At 41.5% G+C, this 12,247-nt stretch overlaps 1 protein-coding gene across 1 annotated transcript in view; it reads right to left on the bottom strand.

Annotated features, from left to right (window-relative positions):
- The window catches only part of camsap2a (calmodulin regulated spectrin-associated protein family, member 2a), a 47,434-nt gene that overhangs the window by 21,512 nt on the left and 13,675 nt on the right, over positions 1 to 12,247 (bottom strand). Inside the window, exons 3-4 of the mRNA XM_085774648.1 lie at positions 6,936 to 7,097; positions 4,824 to 4,904 (exon numbers count right to left, since the gene is read on the bottom strand). Of these exons, the coding sequence (XP_085630774.1) occupies positions 4,824 to 4,904; positions 6,936 to 7,097 (243 nt within the window). The remainder of the gene's footprint in view (positions 1 to 4,823; positions 4,905 to 6,935; positions 7,098 to 12,247) is intronic.

Genomic DNA, 12,247 nt, shown 5'->3' with positions numbered 1-12,247 from the left:
AAAGAAAAAAAACAACAACTCTGCCCTTGCTTCACCCTCACAGAGTCAATGCTGATCTCCAGGCCAAGTTGAACATTTGGTTGGCAGGAGGGAAGCGTGGCATGACACGCAACAGGATCAGGCTGTGGGTAATCATTTCTCAGGCTGGTAGTGACATTCTGTTTCTGATAATCACACAAATTCAAAATCTATCTTTTCCTTCCCTTTCCATACAGTACTTCATGTTTATTGAATCTTCTATGCCCGGCTGTGTCTGCAAATGACTCCAATCAGAAGGCATCTTTTTTTTTTTTTTTACACTTTTAAAAGGACAGCTGACATTAAAGCAGAAGTAAGTGGTCCGGTCGTTTTCGCTAAAGCTGCGTTCCAGGCAGGCTTTTGAAATCGTAAATTACAGCTTCAAGTCACAACTTACGACTTTGTAGCGTTCCAGGCAACCCACTTTTTTTTTTCCGACCTGTTTTACCGGTGAAAGTCACTATAACGGCCACTCATAACTTCCGACCGGTGAACTCGTACCAGATCGAACTGGTACCACTTCACGGTCGGAAAAATACGAGTTTCCTTGAACGCACCATAACAGTCCTCGTCCCTACGTCGCCACATTCACGGCGTCCCTTGGCTGCACACACAGCCCTGCATGCCGTTCTCTCTCCTCATTGGATAAAAACTGTAGGATACGATAAATGTTTTCTCTTCGGCTCAGAGCAGAGCAGAGTGACTGAGAGACCCGTGTTTCAGTCCAAACACTCTATGTAAGTGATTGCTGTCGGAAGATATAACTATTTAAGACTTATATTAACACAAATATATCACTTACTTCTGCTTTAAATATTCAAATATGCCAATGAAAGACTCATATTTAAGGGGAAAAAAACAAGCAAAATCAGCACAATAGATACAGACTAAAGAACAAAGTAACTCAGCCCTGTTGATTTTAAACTTTTTTAAGCAGGAACTGACACGTTATTTTACCTACTGATACAGAGATGATAATGAGTAACCTAGGGATAAATTATGGGTTTTGATGAAGACACGAGTTTCTACTAATACCTACAGTACATGTAGCTTATGAAGAGGTCGAACTGAACTTCCTGTGCCAGGTTATTCTGAGTACACAGCTCCAAACCCCTCTGGCCCAGTTTGAGAATAAGATATGGGAGATGAAGACCGTCTGCATTTGAAGTAATGATCAAACTGTAGCTAAGCAGGGTCAGGCAGAGTACCAATCAAACCCCTGGGGAGAGGTAGGGCCCTCATCCATCATCTCCTTATGGCACACGCACGCACGCACGCACGCACGCACGCACGCACACACGTACGCACGCACGCACGCACGCACGCACGCACGCACGCACACACACACACACACACGTTATACTTGTGTATTTACACATTTACCCCACCCAACTCCACTTCAATCATCCTGTGACACTTCCCCCTTCCCATCAAAGTTCATCCTCTGAAGCCAGACATGTCCGGTTCAGCTGCAGCTCAGCTTTTGCAACTTAAAAGGATTAGTCCCTCTCTTCTCTGTCCTGACGTCGCCTTTGCGGTCCTCCCACCCTTTGCCCTCCACCCACCCTCCCTCTCCCCCGTGTACGGCACAGTAGGTTCAAATAAAAACACAGTTGCCCCGGTGAGCTCTACAGCGCTGTCCTGGGAGGTACGAGTCTGACTGAGACAGAGGCTGCCTGTGTGACTCACACTGCAGTCATACTGCAAAGGCAAAGAAGAGGGGTAGGTCTAGGGAGGTGGGGAGTGATGGGGGAATAGAGAGAGGAGAGATGGAGCTGCTAGGCATCAGCAAAAAAACAAAAAACAAAACAGAGGAGCACTATTTTTGTGTATTACTGTAGTGGAAGTTATATATAGTTGAGTTATACATTTTGTTTCCTCCTGGTTTTCCACACAAGGTAAAAATGTTTTCCTTAACAAACTGTACAGAAAAAATCCTCCACTCTTCCTCCTCACTCTCTAGTGATTATATTCATAATGCTGGGATGGAAGCAAACTCATTACTGAACACAATTTGGCCAAAACGCTGACTGTACTTCACCTTCCAAAACAGCATGTGGCTATTATGCAATGTCTCCTGGCTGAGGCAGTGAAGGCTTGAAAGTTACAAGACCCAAATGTTGAAAAACTCTCCTGACTAAATAACATGAAGAGTGGTAATACACTGGTTCCACACAATCCACTACAGCCTACTTTGTCTGTCTATGCTTCTCAGTCTGTTTTATGTTTTTACTTGTAAAGAAAAAAATCCCTTTTCAACACTGCATTACACATTGTTGTCTTTAGCAGCCATTATGCACACACAATGAAATTTATTGTAAACTTTAAAGATGCAAGTTTCAAAAATCCTAATATCTCAGCAGACACAAACACTGACTGACATGAATGCACTTTAAATCAACTTCAAGGCGTTGAACTGCATCATTCAATGACTGTGACTTTCACCCAAATTCAGACCAGGACATTATGAGCCATAAGCTAAGCTATTGGACACAAACAAAGTCAAAACAACCACAGGGCCACCAACATACACACACGGACACACACACACACACACACACACACACACACACACACACACACACACACACACACACACACACACACACACACACACACACACACACACACACACAGAGTCCATGTGACCTGACGTTACTGAAGGGGTCAACTCTCCAGCTTGGGAGCCTGACAAGCGGGTGTATTACAGTAACACTCGCATCAAGTGCAAGCGTGGCTGTACATGTGAGACACTTGGTCAAAGTCTGGGTTAGTGTCTGTTGTAACTTTTAGTTTTGTTTATCAAGCATTAAATGATGCTGTGATGTCACTTATTTTAGATTTACCTTCTCCAGTCAGATGCGTGTGTGTGTGTGTGTGTAGGACAGCTGAGGCATGCAATGCTGTGTCTGCACACTGACTGGACAGATCAGCATCAAACACTGTGCAAGTCTGCACACAGCCCTGGGACTGGGATGGGAAACACACACACACACACACACACACACACACACACACACACACACACACACACACAAACTGCAGTGCTCTATTTCAACTCGCTGCATGCTCAAACACATGTGACAGGGTTGCAATATTTTCCCTTCGGTAAACCTTCTAACTTAGCCACAACGCTGACAAGTGTGGTGTCATAGTGTGCTGCCTGGCGTGACCTGAGACAGAGCGGAAGATAGGACGTGGAGGCGTGACCCAGCAGCAGGGGTGAGGAGGGAAGATGAAGATGTAAAGTTGAGTGTGGAGTTCAAAAGCAGGGCAGCGTTACTTTGTAGAGGTGGGGAATAAGAATAAGAGAGATAAGCACAGCAGAAAGATGAGCAATCTGCTGCTGATGAATGTGAACTGGTAAATTATTATCGTTATCTAACATGTTGGGGGTGTTCGTGACTTTCATGTGTAAATAAAACTTTTAAAAGGTCACTGCTGCTGGTGCATGATGAATAATGTGGAGGGGGAAAGGCAGCAGAGCATGAAGGATGAACATGGGTGCGTGTGGAGTGACATCATTCACCGGCCACTCGCCGTCCTCCGTCTCATCTGCTGTGTCAGGGTGACGGTTGGTGGTTGCCATGCCAACACCATGACCCTCCTTACCACTATGACCATGATAGCAAATTTACCCCGACTGGTAGAATAGCTGCTAGAGCAGAGTCATTAGGACACATTAGTCACATACACACAGGTTCATTAGTTGTAAAATATATCGTATTTTTATCACGACTGGAGCTGGAATCTCCTCATATGCAAATCATAAAGGGCTGTGACATCAGAGGAGCTGAGATTCACGAAGCGGTTTTCCACATGGGTTGATGTAGGCTAACTAAGGTTGGCACTCCAGGACAACTAAAACATTTTGGAGCAGCTGCTTCACAGTAAAAAGCCTTCCACTCACTGGAAATATGATGAGAGCAAAGGAACTGTTCAGTCTGAAAGGCTTAAAATGATGCTGAACAAAAACAGGTCTAACTACGAATTCGTGTCAGAACATGATGATATCAATTGCATTTTGAAAATACTGAATATTTTGTTATTAGCTAAAAATGCTGCTACAAACCCCTCCCCCAACCCCCAAATTGTCTGTATTGTACAGCCCTCAATACATAGGCTACATCCTCAAACACACATACTGACTGTGAACATTATAAATGGCTGCATATCAATTTTATGTTACAGCATTCTATTTCCATTGAATAAAGTCAATGTTCAGTGAACTGGTGAATGATGACAAACGCAGCATCAAGCAACAGAATCCAAACACACATTACTCCCACTATTCAAATACATACTGCATATGTGTATAAATATGCACACGCACACGCCAGCCTGTCCTAGGGCATCGGAAGTTGCTGTTGATACCAGAGTCAGTTATATAACAGATATGGACTGCAGGCTGGACCCTGGACATGTGTGATCCTGCACTAAATGACTGCTGGCCCATTTACACTAGAGAGAGCACTGATCTGCTGGGTAAAAGATAAATACAGTGAAACTCAGTATGATCTTAATGTTTCCTGGCTACAGACGAACATCATCTTCACTGGGGTTTAACAGCTTAAGTTCTGTCCAGGCCAATGGTCCGAGATATCAACGAGACACAGAGGTCCGGGACAAATAGCTCTCAGTCAAATGGACAACGCCGGTTGTTAAATCCATTAAGTGTTGCTAGGGATTTCACTTAGCTTGTGTGACACTGTCCATCAAACTAGTGGTGTCTGCGTGTTGGTGTGGTGTACTGTAGTTAATGGAGTGCCAAAGATGGGAGAGGAAAGGAAAAGAGAAGCACCCACCCGAGGACTCCCAGCAGGCTCAGCACTCTGCGTCTCCTTTCTCTGTTCCTGAGCCACAACATCCTTCAGATACTCATTTACCTGGGAGAGGGAGGACAAACCAGATTCATTATCCCTAAGCCAGCAGCAGCAGCATCAATGAGTAAAAACTGAATATGTGAAGCAGACTATGACTAATACTTCAGCTCATATTGCTTGAGTTAAAAATTTAATTTGTTTTGGTATTTAAAGTGAGGCTCCACAGATAATTGTGGGTTTAAGTCAATATTAAAACTTCAGTTTCAAAAGTCATCATAATGGAACATTAGCAAGCAGATAATACTAAAGCATTTAATTTAATTTGGCTGTAAAATACAGATTAATAACTTAATAACTTTTCACTGTATATTATCACTTTGCCAGCTGTATTTAATACTGTGGTTTTGTGTTGGTTCCATAAAATTCTTCCATAGAATTCTGAGTTTTTGGATAGTGATCTGAATTTACTCACAATGGACTTGAGTGGAGTTGAATTAAAATGAATCAACTCTAATCTCACTCAGTCCTTAACTTTGGCCAACTTGCACTTATCTGCAAAACTTCATGTGGGTCGATTTAAAGCAGGGACCAGTTGTTAAGCTGGTGATTTTTGTCTGTTTGGAATGCATAGGAAGTCCAACAGAGAGCCATATGTCAGACCAGTAGGACTCCATGACCACACCCCCTGTTAGCTGTGTGTGTGTCTGTGTGAGTGTGTGTATGTGAGTGTGTGAAGCTCAGAGCTGGCAGCATCCCAGCTTTCCTACCAGAAGAATGTAAACAGACTGGGCCCTGTAGCACTGTATGGAAGAGTCACAGCCATCTGCACATGCAGGCCATGTAGACTTATCTTATAATTCAAAACAATTGATTGATACGATACACGGAAGTGCAAAAGGTGCTATATAATAAATGTACTGAACTAACACTTTTAATAACACAACTAAGTCGAAAGATTTACCACAGAACATGCATACTACATACGACAAGCAGCAAAAATGACCTACATTTTTGTACTGATAAAGCCTGTGAATATTCTCATTTGTCCAGGATAATAATAAAATAAATTTGCACATTATTAACATTATCAAATTAGTGGGTAGTTTTACTTTTGTAGGACTTTGACACATAACGCTGTAATTATAAGTTAATCAAAAAGTGCTAAATGCTGCTTAAAACCTCCAAATAATATTATCAGTATCAGCCTTTAAAACCCTGGTAAGCTGGATCCTGTAGTGTCAGAGGGGAGAGCCAGAAGACACGAGGAGCTTTGACAACAGCCAGCTCTTACATGTAATTATCAACTCTAAACAGGGTGTGGATAATGTTTAAGTAAAACCATCTTTAATAGGACACGTTGACAGATTTCATGTGACAACTGGCTAATTGTCATGCTTTACATTTTACTTCTCAATCACATCCAGTGAGTTATGCATAATATTGCTATACACGTGTAGGAAGCACGTGTCACAAGGTACTCCACTTTTACTACACCCAAGAGGATGCTTTCTCACTTCACCTGTGCACGTGATACGGCATAACCTCAAGGCATGGAGATGCAGTGTGTGTGTGTGTGTGTGTGTGTGTGTGTGTGTGTGTGTGTGTAACAGATTTGATGGTATTTAGGTCAGTATTTTTCACTGAAATATCTTGGGAACTTGAGTTCAGAGCTCAAGCTCTCCTGTGTACAGAATGTGGACCAGTGATCTTCTTTGACTGAAAGTCTTAGTTTAAATTTGTCATGTAACAGCACAAAAAAATATATATCTTATGCACAGTTACAAAATAACCTTTTGGGGAAATACCAGTACCTAGTAATACCTAATGTGGCATTTTGCTTTGCAGGGTTAGGGTTCCCATATGACCCCAGGATCCAATGCATATAATCACAACCTCATGTGAGCTGTAATTCTGATCAAATTTGACATCTTGTAACAGATTTCTATTTAACTTAAATGATGGACACAACACCTGATATCGTGAATTAGGTCCAGGAAACAAAGGTGAGTAAAACACAGGCTGGTGGAAGCTGAGACAGGACTGAGACAGCTGTTGCAGACTCCACACCATCTTTGTCTTTTCGCCGTCACCCACCTTGTTGATCCAGGTGGTCACTGCATCCTCGGTGTCATATGGCGTTTCCACCTCAGGGTTGCTGGATGAATACTGACGAATGCAGGCCATCACCTTCTCCACGCTCACCGTCTCCACTGTGTATGCCATCATCAGAGTGTCTATCATCGCCAGATGGGCGCTCTGGAAGAGAAAAAACACACAGAGAACGATTTAGAGAGGTAAAAGAAACATTTAGAGCTTGAAATTGATTGCTGAACTTATATTCGCTCTCATTCACTTGCACTTCACAGAAAATACCGTAAACACTGCATTCTTGTATCTTCTGCTTATGAGTCAAACACAGCGGCAGCGGTCGAAAGCCTTTGCCAAGTGTGAAAAGAAAATGATGGATGAGGTAATGGGCTCCATTTATTTCCTTGACATTTCATCTACAGTAAAGAGACAGATCTGACCACGTTACTGAGAGGAGTTGAACTTTGAATTGAAATGTTTGAATCTCTGTGACAGACTGAGCTTTCAGACTACAAGAAAATCTGATGTATTTACAGTATCAAGATAACACGGATGCAAGGATATTGTGTCTTGCAACTTATTGATTGCAAACAAAAGCCAAGACATACCAGGGTCCACACTTCCACCAACACACTATGTAAAATGAATAGTTGCAATATCTTGGGGCTTGTGTTATCATAGTCAATATCTTCAATATCTATTTGATCAGCGCATCCATACATTTAGCTTTTAACAGCATTCACACTGAGATTGTAATCCTGAATTTCTGACAGTGTAAGAAATTTTGGTTGTAAAACTGTGACTACGGTGATCTTTGAACCTTGTTGAACCATCTCTCAGTTTTGGAGCCTTGTCCATCGATATATCTCCATGATTCTGTCACTATTACCAGCCCATCGCTACAAACCAAAATCACACTGTGTAAACTGGGTTTATGGTGCATGGGAAGCTTGGTGCTGAAAGGACATTGATTTATAGCATCAGACCAAGACTTCTAATCTTCCACCGTACTGTATATCTGTAAGTCTGCCTTCATTCGAACACTCCCCCGTGGTTGTTGCCCTGGAAACAAGTGCATCCATTCCTGGTTACGCGACCCACTTTGCTCACAGCGACTGCTGGCCTTTTGAGGAGCCCAAATAAGACATCTTCTTTACAACAGACGCCAATTATCAGAATTGGCTTCCCATACATGCTCAACATTATCAATGAAAGGACAACAGCTTTCATCATACTGAGTATTTACTGACCAACTTATATGTCCTTCTTTTCATTATGTAATACTGTGGTAATTGTTTTGAACAATTACATCAGTGAATCTAAGACAAACACCAGACTCCAGTCAAGTGTATTATTATATTTGATGCTTGTTATGTGACTACGCCTGCACATTTCCTTGTTTAGAAAAGCTGTGTCACATTTCAGTCGCTCCCCCTGACCTTTCAAGGAAATAAGGCATAGAACAACAAGCGGTTTAACCAGTTTTACACTGCAATATGCAAATATGTTTATGCAATCTTTTCCATCATTTAATATGCAGTATTAATACAGCAACCAGTGATTTACAGTCATCTGTATCTCTTACTTGAAATGAGGGATATCTGCTTGAGTCACTTATTCTTCATCTATAATGCTGCCCTGTGTTTATTGTCAAGCCTGGCTTAAAAGCAAGGACATCCTGCAACCTGCAATGAATCTGTTAACTATGTTGTAGGCAACTTCTGAACATGCAAGGATAAATAACTCTGATACAGGATAAATGCATTTCTGGGCCAAAGACAGAGAGATATGAGAACTTAAGGAAACCGACTGCTGTTACTCATCAGGCTAATCGACCAACCTTTAGACAGTGTCAATAATTTATGAGTGTCACAGGTAGCCTAAGTGTCAAGTCAGACATGTTGCCATGTTAACCCAAAGGTCAGAATACTGTCAAAGTTTAGTTCCCCAGCATCATTCACATATATATTTTTTAAAAGTGGACTGTAGCTGTTGACCTTTTGCTCAGCTCCTTTCTGTTTACAGATATATTTTTCTAGTCTAGTTTTACCCTCTATTTTTGTACACTGACACCTCATTAGTCATGCTCACTAACTATGTAACATCGCAATCTGGTGCAATGTTATTAAAAGCTTGTTCAAAGCAGCAAGAAATGAATGATTTGCATAAAATACATTAGAAACATTATTCCATCAGGTCAAACCAGCCAAACACAGACAGACACAATCAGAGCCTCATATAAGTGTCATTTCATCTCTTACAGTGTCCTGTTAAACATACTTAATCTAAGTAGTGTACTGACATGTCATGAGGCATTATAATGTCCAATGTGGGCATGAATATGAGACAAATAAGGAGAAACTAACATTGTCTTTACTGCACTATGTGATGTGGATAAAAGCAGTGAAAAGCATGTCATCTGTGTATTTTAGTTCATGCTCCTACGTTTGACTCTCTCTATAGTATCTTGTGTATCCAGCACACACCACCCAGGAATCAGTCTGCCAAATATTTATACTTGGGCAGCAGCTTTTCCATGAGCTAATCCAATTAATCAACCATAAAGTTTAAGTGGCTTTGAAGATCCACAGTGATTCAGTGCAGCAGAGCTGACGAAAAGGTACAAGGTAATAAAAACCTCACTTTAGTTTTTTTCCCTTTTACTGTGGAAGTGATGCTGAAGAGAGCATGTTATTCACTTATTCTATCAATGACAGCCTTTGTGTCATTTTCTGCTGATAATAAGGCTGAGTAGTTGGTAAAGTGTGTTTTTTTTGTTTTTTTTGGACTACTCATGTTCAAAAAGTGTGCAATGTTAAGGTTAATATCGGAGCAATAGCTGATGAGTTGTGGCTGTGAACTTAGTGTGAAGATGATTTCTCGAAAAAAGCAAAGGATAAACAATTATGCAATATATAGCATAATTTAGTAATGTGTGGTAAGACTGGCTGTCAACACAGTAACTGTGAGTGAATTTATTTTTTTTAGCCCTGGAATGAATTTTCTGTGTGACACAGCATTAGCTTAGTGCTTAATTTCCGCCATCTCTGATCTGGCAACCCAACAACAAACCAATCCCATTTAATAATACACTGCCAAGATGTTTCCTATTGGCCCTCATTTAGCCTGTCCAAACACTGTGAGACATTATCTCAAACAGACTATCCAAAGCAGTTACAGATCTGCCCTGTATTCCTACATAATCAGCTCCTTGCAAGGACAAGTTTTAAAAGGCCAAGGGACCGGCGTAAATCCTCCAAGGCCTCTTTCCCCTCCTGCATCCTCCCTTCTGCCGAGCAGTTTGAGGATATTGACTCAGATCTGCTGTGGTCTGATGAGATAAACTGACAACGAGGTGAACTAATCTTGTTTAGTAGACCACAGACCTGCAGTCTCTAATCAGACTGAATGAATCCAGGCTGTTGTGTAGGACGAAGAGGTGAGTGTAGGATCACGGTCATTCCAGGATTCCATGGCTTTTGACAGTGGGGTTTGAATTCCTTACTATTTGCAAACACTTAATTATAGACAAAAAGCCTTTTTAAACACCTGCTACAGTATTTGGAAGTGCATAAAGCCATGGCCAGCTGAAACACACGCTCAGCTTTGATATTTAAACATCCATGTTGCTGTCTCTTTGCACAGCCTCACGGGAGCATTGTGGTGTTGAAGAGCTCAAACTGTGGATCATAGTACAGGGTGTAATTAGATTGGCTCCTGAAATCAGACAGGAAAAGTGTTTGAACTGCACTCAAATTGCTGACGTGCGCATCACTTTGATGAACACCGCATCAAAACAACTGTGGACGTCTTAGGGTTGGTTGCTTTGTGACGAGCGCTGCTGTAAAAATCAATTTCAGTACGTCCAGTCTGATCTGCTATTGATCTGTTGAGAATGTATGGTGGAAGAAAACAATATGCACGTAATAAATACTTTTTGTTATCAGAGAGCTCAGCACTTTGCAATCAGTTTAACAACCGAGCCCCATAATTGAACTTTTCTTTCATTGTTGCATTGAAATAGACAAATCTGCTTTTTCTGCTCTTCGATGGCCCTCTGCACTCAGCATTCATGAAGCATCAGACAGCTTCAATTAAATTAGTTTGGAGTGAAAACTGGTGTACCGTACTGTAACACTCAGGGGAAACGGACGGTGGGTCAGTGGAGGATCAGCTGACCCTGTGCTAATGTCAGATGAAAGCAAGAGAGTTGAAGAAATAAAAGCTTCAGTAACTGGACGGACGCAGAGCGGAGGAAGTGGTGAAGCAGAGGTAGATACTTCATTGCCCTAAGGAAGAGTTAGCCTTTCTCATCAGAGAGGACCTGCCTGTGGTTTGCGATAATGCCGTTTCCTCTGTGACATCTCATGACGTCATGCTCTCTAACCTTTAAGTTGAGCTGAGCACATATGGTTTTTCCTTCAGCATCACTTCACTTCACTATCAGTTGGACATATCCATACCTTAGAGCTGCCCACCACAACCACTGCTGATGACTAACTCCATTGCAGCATTCAGTGATCAAATGCCCTGCTTGGGGCTACCTAGACAGCTGTAAGAGGAGAAAAAGTTGCTAATTTCATCCCAGTTTATTTGTTTTTCTCCACAATTCAAACTGGCTGCTCTCTAATTGTGCTGAGTTTTATCATTTTCTTCCTTCTTCAAAGTAATAAACTGACTATGAAAACTATCTAATGGCTGCTCATTCTTTCTGATGAAGCAACTGCCTATTTTCACAGTCACATATGCACAAAAACACATCTACTCACAGATTTTTTTTTTTTTTTGCTTTCTCATCTAAGCTGATTGTGTCCATAAATCCTGTATTGATTTCTCATGGGGTAAGAAGATGCTCCTTCACGGTCAATATCCTGTTTTTATTGTACTGTTACACTGCTGGCTCTGAGTATTTCCGACCAGGGAAATAGGCAAAGACTCCTCATCTTTAATGCGACGAATACGTGACAAAGGAGAGATGAAAATCCACCGTAGAAGCCTGATTTAACAATCGCACAAAAGAAGTGTAAATAAGAACTGAAGCGACCTACAAAAGACACTGCATTTCACCTCAGTGTTGTGTGAATGTTGTAAATAAACTAAAATCTCTCTATCTTTTGTCAGAGCTTTGAGCTGCTTGTTAAGGCCTGAACCAGGTATTCAGAGCAGAGGATGTACAATACTACACACAGGAAATCATTGAAGTCTCCACACTGACTTTATTCCACCAGAAAATGAATTGATGTAATCACTACGGTAATGTCTTTACCATGATGACTCAGTGAAACCATTTCAAAGGGCTCTATTGGATCATGGCTAAT

This window comes from Trachurus japonicus, chromosome 4 (genome assembly GCF_045865225.1).
Source record: "Trachurus japonicus isolate A0001 chromosome 4, Traja_1.0".
NCBI classification, from domain to species: domain Eukaryota; kingdom Metazoa; phylum Chordata; class Actinopteri; order Carangiformes; family Carangidae; genus Trachurus; species Trachurus japonicus.
This window is presented reverse-complemented; position numbering and strand designations above follow the sequence as displayed.